The sequence below is a fragment of the Lycium ferocissimum genome, chromosome 11, assembly GCF_029784015.1.
Source record: "Lycium ferocissimum isolate CSIRO_LF1 chromosome 11, AGI_CSIRO_Lferr_CH_V1, whole genome shotgun sequence".
Lineage (NCBI taxonomy): Eukaryota > Viridiplantae > Streptophyta > Magnoliopsida > Solanales > Solanaceae > Lycium > Lycium ferocissimum.
Window position 1 is genome coordinate 29,135,445 of NC_081352.1, and position 9,056 is coordinate 29,144,500.

The 9,056-nt window shown below is 34.6% G+C and overlaps 1 protein-coding gene across 1 annotated transcript; it reads left to right on the forward strand.

Moving 5' to 3' along the window:
* The first annotated feature begins 354 nt into the window (after positions 1–354).
* LOC132037738 (ADP-ribosylation factor GTPase-activating protein AGD5-like) lies at positions 355–8,015 on the forward strand. The gene is made up of 12 exons (XM_059428344.1): positions 355–558; positions 3,151–3,209; positions 3,529–3,619; positions 3,945–3,999; positions 4,075–4,165; positions 4,525–4,765; positions 5,231–5,311; positions 5,408–5,600; positions 5,984–6,141; positions 6,777–6,935; positions 7,022–7,080; positions 7,661–8,015. The coding sequence occupies exons 1-12, from the start codon at positions 508–510 to the stop codon at positions 7,818–7,820; spliced, it is 1,398 nt and encodes a 465-aa protein (XP_059284327.1). The 5' UTR covers positions 355–507; the 3' UTR covers positions 7,821–8,015.
* Positions 8,016–9,056: the final 1,041 nt, after the last annotated feature.

A 9,056-nucleotide genomic window follows, 5' to 3' on the forward strand; every position in this document is an offset into this window, starting at 1 on the left:
AAAACAAATTCAATTTATCAAAACGATTAATATTTGAAATCGAAGGAATTAACAAATATGTAAATACATATGGAGTTTGGTATGTTTGACCTTTACTTTAGAAAAGTATTTATTTCATTAAATATTTTTTTGTCTTAAAGTAAAAGATAAATATATAATGAAAAGACCTCATTGTGTTGGTCCCACCTCCAATAATATGAGAAAAAAAAAGGAAAATATTAAATAAATGTGATTGCTTATGCATGGAAATTCCAACTAAGAATAACTACCAAAGACGTCCTCTTCCACGCGGGGATACACGCAAGATTCCAATATAAAGCCGCTAAATATGATTTTCTTATTCATAATTAAATACAAAAAAAAAAAAAAAGTGTGTTTATATTATATATTTGAGAGTCCACTTTCAAATTTTCTTCTTCTTCTTCTTGTCTACTTTCTCCAATATTATATATAGAAAGAGCAACAAAAAGAAAAGGAGTTTTAATTTATAGTGTTTGTGGTTCCACCATGAATGAGAAATCAAGAGTTTCAAAGGAGCTTAATGCTAAACATATAAAGGTACTTTCTTAGTTTCTTTATTATCTTTCTTAAGTCCCTTTAAATTTGGTCTTTTTGTTTTGTTCATATGTTGTGTACTAATATTACTTACTATTTTTCTTAGGACTACGAGAAAAACTAGAATTAGTTATGAACTTCGTTATTATTCTGTCGTAGCTCGTAGCTAATAATTCTTTTTGATAAGATGTTGTTAGTCCGTCTCTAAATAGGATTAGCAAAGAATTTTGTTGTTTAGCTATAGAATTTACCCGTAGCTAATTCATGTTTTTTTAGAAACCCAAGTTTGCTTTCCAAATTCACAAAGATAACAAGTTTGCTCATCATATTCTTGGTGTTTTCTTTTTCTGGGGTTAATTGAATCTTGAATTATGTACCAAAAAACACTTTTTCATGCTTAAATTTTAATGGGGCTTCAGTTAAACAGCTTTTGTATAATTTCTGCAACAAAAAAAAAAAGTGATCTTTTTTTTTTTCTGGTATTGAATGTTTGTTCATAGATATTCATATTTGACTGTTTTATTTGTAGAATTTTTCAGTTTCTTGTGTGCAAAAATTTAAATGTTTATTGCTATTTGACTTTCCTTGACAATTAGGTGGTTGGTATTTGGACAAATTCCTTATTGGCAGTGCCAACTATATGTCTACCTGTATTTCAATGGATATTGATTAATACAGGTCTTATTTATTTGACATGTCTGAGGTTGGTTAAGCATGATAGACTTAACTTCTCTATCCAAAAAAAAAAAAAAAAAAAAAAAAAAACTATATAGAATTTCGGGTTCTTTTTCCTTTTTTCGCTTTAGCAATTGAAAGAACTAAAAAGAACCAATATGTAAATAAGCTATGTTGCTCGGACTCTCCAAAAATGCACTGTTTTTGGAGGATCCTGCACACACCAGTTGACATTTTTTGAGGGTCTGAGAAACATAGTAAATAAGTCTTTGTTTCGTGTATATCATTCTTGGTGATTAGTGAGCTGATAACTTCTGATTGTTCGAGCAACATAGTAAATATGTCCTGATTCTGAGTTGTGATTCATTTTGAATTTGGTGCTATCACTAGAAAGTTGTGTTAAATAGTATGTTGTGGCTGTACACAGCTGTATATGTTGAGAAGGTCATTGAGGATTTTCTATACTTGTTTGACAATAGTAGTGTTAGGTGCAAATGGAAGTTCAATAATTTTACTTGAATTATCAATAAGTAATAGAGAAGGGGAGCCTTGAAGCAACAATAAAGTTATTTCATGTGGTCATTGATTCGAGCCGTGGAATCAACCACTGATGCTTGCATTGAGTTAGGTTGCCTGCATTACACCCCCTTGGGTACAACCCTTCCTCGGATCCTATGTGAACACGGAATTCTTCGCGCACCGGGCTGCCATTTTTTATGAAGTCTAGTTTACTTAAAACTGAATATTCACCATATGAATAGAAGTCATTGGAAACAAGAAAATTTTCATTGTTATTTGGCTTGAATATGTGGTCATGAATAAAAACTCTAATGGTGGGAATTTCCTCTGTGCTAACTTGAGATTTTAGTGGTTTTCTTGAAGGAAAAAATCGATTTGGAAGGTCCTTTCCTATTCCTTCTACGTTGCAGGGTTAAATTAAAAAATACTCCTATAAGGGTTAAATTAAAAAATATAATCCTGTTGTTTTGACAATAGAGGGTCCCATGGAGAATGTGGTCAGAAATCTATAATAGAGTCGACCACAACGATCTAATTGGATATCTTTATGCATAAGAATACTAGAATCAGATGTATGGCATAGATATCAATGTTAACTGATCTTTTTTAACCAACAGCCAAATGCCTGTGTCTGTGTCTGAAAGTATTTCCATTGTTAGTTCTCCTATAAGAGTATTCTAGTTAGCATAAAGCAGCATCATGATAAGAAGAAGTAAGAAAGGAGGAAAATTTTCCATTGAGATGTCATTTATATGGCATCTCTCGGGAATTAGAACAAGATCTAGCTTATTCAGGAATTGAACCATTGACTAAGAGAGTGCAGATTTGTAGAATCTAGCGTTTTTAACTACCAAGTGTTCTTTCGGGCTGCTGTTGCTTTGGGAAAAGGTAGCCTTTAGTAGCCACTAAACTAGGCTAGTTCTTTGTAGACAGCATGTAGAAAAAACTTGAGGCTGAATATTGACCTAGTCATTAAGACGATTTTAATAGTAGTCAGACATTTTTTTTGTGATTTACAATGTGGTTGCATATGAAAATATCTCAGTTCCCCTAATAGCATTCCATACATCTAAGTAACAACATCGAAGAAATTGCTGATGTTGACAAGAATAGAATGGTCAAAGCTTTTCTCTATCTCCAAAATAGACAACTTTGAAGGTATTTTTTCCATAAGGTATTGCAGAGGAAACATAATCAAAGTCGTCTCCAGTTAGTTTCGTACCGAGTCATAGTAGTTGTTGTATATCAGAGAAAACATGTACATAACATATATTCTTTCTTCTTTCAGAAGCTAGCAGTTTCTAAATATATTTTTTCCATAAACTTAAAGAACTAATAGTGTTTCTCTAAAGTTCTAGTACTTCTTCAAGTAAATGATCTTTTCTTGTATCTTTCTCGTAGATACTTGAGGGACTACTCAAATTGCCAGAGAATCGAGAATGTGCCGACTGCAAAACCAGGTATGTCTTTGAGCATCACTATCTGTAACCAGGATTTGACATCAAGTTAATACTACAATAATTACTAGTTCATAGTCAAATATTTGTAAATATTTAGTGAATTTCTTAATATGTATACCGAATTTGGGCAAAAAGCTACTGGATTCACATGAACCTATAACCGAACCAGTAGCTCTGCCCCTGTCTATAATGTGGACTAGAAATGAAACAGAAAGATATATGCTTCCTATTTTCATTAAAAATTGAAAGAGAAAGACGTAAAGGCACACTTAAATGCCATTTAGGTTGCTTTCTTTCCATGACTATTTATTTTACGCAGAGGTCCAAGATGGGCTAGCGTGAACTTGGGAATCTTCATATGCTTGCATTGTTCGGGTGTTCACAGGAGTCTTGGCGTACATATATCAAAGGTCCGGTTTCACAATTCTACTTCATTTTTGCTTTCTTTAGCTTTTACATATTGTTTGCTCCATCATGCTTTCATCCAGGAGTGGATCTGAACCCCTTTGGTGAAAATCTTGTCTTCGCAGCTGCTTTTATTTTGTCATTTCTACGTGTTAGAATTGTGTTATCCCATTACGATTGATCACAACTTTTACGAACAATTATATTTACTTTTTCCCCATCCGTTCATTTGCACACTGAAGTCCAACTTAATTTTTTTTTTTGATACTCAAAATCCTAGAAGTTATCTCATAACCTGCTAATGGAACTTGTCATATTATCCGCATGCAGGTAAGATCTGCCACATTGGACACATGGCTTCCGGATCAAGTTGCGTTTATTCAAAGTGAGCCAACCGTGTTTTCCTCCTGTTCTTATTATTTTCTTCTCGTTGCATAACTTGACTTCTTCTTGCTTTTAGCAATGGGAAATCAGAAATCAAATAGCTATTGGGAAGCCGAGCTTCCTGCCAAATCCGACAGAGTTGGTATTGAAAATTTTATCCGAGCAAAGTATGACTTCAGTAGATTTTTCTGCAATTATCTTACTGTTACTGTATATTACCCTCCGTCCCAATTGATGTGAAGGTGTTTGATTGAACACAGAGTGTAAGAACAAAGGACTTTTTAACTCGTGGTCTAAAAGAAGCCATGGGAATTTTTGTGGCTATTAATCATTTCATTAAGGGTAAAATGGGACGTTTGAAGTTAAATTATTACTTAATGTGTAAACACGTCATTCTTTTTGGGACTGACTAAAAAGGAAAGAATGTCACATAAATTGGGATGGAGGGAGTAAGCAAGTTTCTTCACCTGAAGTTGTAAGTGCTTCACTTCAAGATCAACTTTACTAGCTATCTCGATTCTGCTAGATATGTGGAGAAAAAATGGATACCACGAAACGGGAGCGTGAAATCATCTCCAGGTGCGAGAGGAGAACGTAGTTCAGCCAGTATACCTCGGATTAACAAGGATGTAGAGTTTATCAAGCGGAGCATGCCATTATCTCAAGAGAAGAAATCTTTTCAGTTCCCAGATGCAGATAAATTAACACTTGCTTTGAGGAACAAAGTCAACAAAGTCCATCATGCACCTTCTGAATTACCTAAGCAGGTAAATACAACTTTATGTGTTTGGTGTAGATCCAATTTTCTCATGTTTGGTCAAAACATTTTATCGAGGAAAATAAGAAAATGAGAAAAATTACTTCCTTAATGGAAGTTGGAAGAACAAGTTCCATAAGTGACATTCCAAGTTCATTGTCTCCTCCCCACCCACCTAACGTCCCCAATTCCCACTCCTTTACCATTCCCACCTCCCTCCACCCCCGAACCCTCACTCCCGACCCCATCCCACCCCCATAATGTTTTGCTAGATTACGTATGAATGCGCGTGGGATAATATTTTCTTGCTAACATATGAAGCACTCGAAAATAAGTAAGAAATGCACTTGTTTTCTCTGAAAACATTTTCCATGAAAAACATCCTTTATCATACCAAACACACCCTTAGAATCTTTTTGGATTCCTATATATCTTGTATGAATTGATAAGATTTGGTGTCCAATATTCCTAGCAGGCTGCCCCTGATCCCAAGCCAGAAGTTGTTCAGAATGCAAAACCGGTAGCCTCTGTGGAAGACGCAAAGCGAAAAGCTAATGTATTCCATCGTTGTCTGAATAACTAAAGTTCTTGACTTTCTCTTCATAATTTAAGATTGATAAAGGAATTTGATGTTTAGACATATGTTTAACAGGTTTCTCCTGATTCCCAGCAGGACATTCTTCAAAAAATCGAACCCTCAATACCTCAAGTCGCAAAAGCAAAGCCAGAAGCAAATTTCTCCTCAACTGTATCAACCGCTAACATCAACCATGCTGCTAACGTTTCTAAAATTTATGTGGAGGCCACGAAAGAAAATGGATCTGTGTCCAAGACGCATTCCCAGCGTATGTTCCACTATATACAAGATTTGTGTTAAGTAAAGTGGAAGTAATTATGATCTACTGCTTATTCCTCGGAACCAAGTATCTACTCCCTTTGTCCCAATTCGTGTGAAGGTGTTCAGAGTACGAGGGTCTAACATTAATTTTGACCATGAATTTTGGTATATATTCTTCAAATATTTTGAGAAAAATTTATTTTGACCATGAATTCTAAATGTTATTAAGAAGTTTGAGAAAATTATAATCAAAGTAAAAATTGTTTGACTCCGCATATAGCAACACCTTATCATAAATTGGAATGGAGGGAGTATTAAATAACTTGACTAGACTTGTTGATGTAATATGCTTGAATCTATCACCACTAACTTTTTCTCCAAAATTTTCAGCAGCTGAACCTAAAGCAGTAATCCAGCAAAATGCCAGTCCTGCTGCCACTATAGAGAACAAGAGCAAATTTGATGCTGGAATTGAGGAACTGATAAAAGATTTTCAATGGAATACGCAGCCGGTCCCAGAAAGCCCCTTGAACAATGTGAAGAATGAGGTAATGGATCTCTTTGATGAGGTGCTTCCTTCATCATTTTTTGCCATATTAGCAAAATCCATCGGTATCCCTACTGGAAATCCCACCCATTGTAGGCAAGTTTAAAGGTTGAAAAACAACCATATAAGTTACAACTCGCTTTAGTAAATTTGAAGAGAAGTAGTGGACATTGAATCTCTAGTTAGTAGTTAGATAATAAAATAGTGCCACTCAGTGTTAAAATGTACAAATGCTATGGTCAAATGTGCTTTGTTGGTACTTCCTGATACCACTGGCAGAGTCAGGATTTTCTCTAAGGGGAATAAAACATATAAAGAAGTAAACATAGGAAGTAGGCAAAGGGATTCAATATCTACTATATATACATAAAAAACAATTTTAACCTTGTATATATTGTGTAATTTTTCAATGAAGGGTGCGGTACCCTAGCTCCTCCCATGCCCGGATACTGTATTTGGAGCAGTTGTTAGAATTTCTTATGATATGCAACTGAAAGAGATTCTTGCTAATGACAAGAAAGGGGGTTTGGACGCGGGGGTTGTTCTTATATTACCGGAGCGGTTGATTCATTTCTTGATCTAATTGATACCTTATTCATTTAGTCTCGCGTGGACTGTCCTCCTTCTGTCCATCAGCAGCAACAAAAGTCGCCAGCTCCACAGCAGCCACTTTTCGTCCCTGCTACCGTGAAGCATTTTGGCAGTTCACAAACAGCCTATCAATATTCAAACGGTAACCAGTTATTTTCTCAGAACTGGGGAGGCATTGGCAATCAGGTCCATGGGGCTAAGCAGGTCGGTCTATTGAATGTAACGAGGTTTTTTCCTCAAATCCTCTAAATCATGCATTCTCTCCTACTTATCCTCGACTTTTCGTCCAGATGGGAAGCACTCAATATTTACACGCGTCTATGCCAGCGGCCTATGCTCTGAATCCCAGGTACTCAAAGCATTATATATCTATGTTTGCATATTTTTCATACCGCGTTCACCTCCTTGTTGAGACCATATGTATTTTCCCTTCTTTAGCCTAATAGTTTGTTTGCTCAAGCTTCTAAGAAGCCAAATGTGCTTATTGTTTTTTCAAAAAAATGCTTATTTTAGAGAGTGGGGTGTTTGGCCAAGCTTTTAGGAACAAAATAAGTGCTTTGAAGTAGCAGCAGAAGCTGTTTTTTAGAAGTTGTGAAAAGTAGTTTTTCCCCAAAAGCACATTTGAAACTTTGACCAAGCACAAATTGTTGTTCTAATATTGGCAAATGTGTTATTCAAGTTGATTAGCCAAACACAAACTGTTATTCACCAAAAATACTTTTTCAAAACAAGGAGGTGCTGGAAGCTGGGCCAAACAAGCTATAAATCATTGGTAACAGACGAAAGAAACATTGCACTCGTTAGAGAATGTTATGCTATACTCTAGCTCCGCCCTTATCCAGAAGTTGTATAAAACGTGAATATGGACCGTTAATACCTTCACTAACTATACGATTAGGTAATAATCTTTGGTTTTTCCGAATTTGCAGCATGCTTTCTGCAATGCCAGTAGCTCCAATGAATGGAATAACACCAACAGGAGCTATTAGGCCTCTGTCAAGTTTTCCAGCAGTTCCAGTTGTTCCAATGCAATCAGGATACCAATATGATTTCTCATCGTTAACGCATGAAATGTTCTCAAGACGATAAATATTACTACAGATATTAATTGTGATTTTTTTTTTCTCCATTTATTTAGAATCTGCAAATATTGTAAATGTAAAAAGCAGTTCCACAGAGACTTCTCCCTTTTTTTCTTGGAGGTGTTAAAAGCATAACAGGGAACTATACTAAGTACAATGAATTCTTGTTTGGCCCATGTTATAGAAAGCTGTTCTTTTATTAGGCACGGTTGAATTTTAATTTTCATGTGTGAGTCTCTGCATTTCTGAAGGGTGAAAAGAACTTATTCACGCTTGGTGTTAACATCAAACCACTTAGGTGCAGAATGGAGATGCAACGAGTAGACTGCAACTTCAATTCTGATTTATGATTGGACTTTAGGATAAGGGATAATAGCATTCTTGGTTTCTTGGTTATTAGTAAATTCTGATTTTGGTCCTTGTGATATATGACTTGATATATTTAACCTTCAACTAATTAAAGTGTGTTTTTGGTCTTTCTATGTAGGAAATATATTATATTTGGATTACATTTAGAAGTATATTATCCTCAAATATGGAATAACAGTATAAGCTTGACTTAACACATGGGCAATTAAATTGTGGAATAGTTAATCATTCTATAAATTTGTAAACATTGACAAGCAAAGGGATCAAAAGTATATATTTAAAGTAATTGAAGGTTAAATGTGCATAATTAAATATTACAGTGGTTAAAATTAGAATTTACCAAAATTGAGGACCAAAAATCCTTTTGCAATCATAAGCATTCTTCTGCTTATTGGAACTCTTATGAATCTTAAACTTGTAGAGGGAAGGAAATATTGGACAACCAAATCTCTAATTATTTAGATTGTCTTGGTGTAGTAAGTACTCTTTCATGTTTAATTAGACGTTTCGATTAGAGTTATGAAAATTAGTCGCTTTTAATTAGAGGTTTCAAACTAATCAAACCAAAACAAATATCAAACGCGGGATAAGGAAAAAACAAAAACTAAAAAAAATAAAAAAAATCATGTATTGATATATTGGCCTAATTTATACTAACAATAAGTTAAGGGCAAAAAACATATATGTACATGATAAGAGGCTATATTTACAGAACATGATGATATTTTTCAGTTTACAAAATATATCAATAGACTTGTTACAAAATCTATACGAATTAGGTAAATTAAAAAGAACCAAATAAAACACATTAAATAAGGTAAGGAAATCCTTTTACTTATTTTATCCAATTTTCTCTCTCCATTCAAAATTTAGA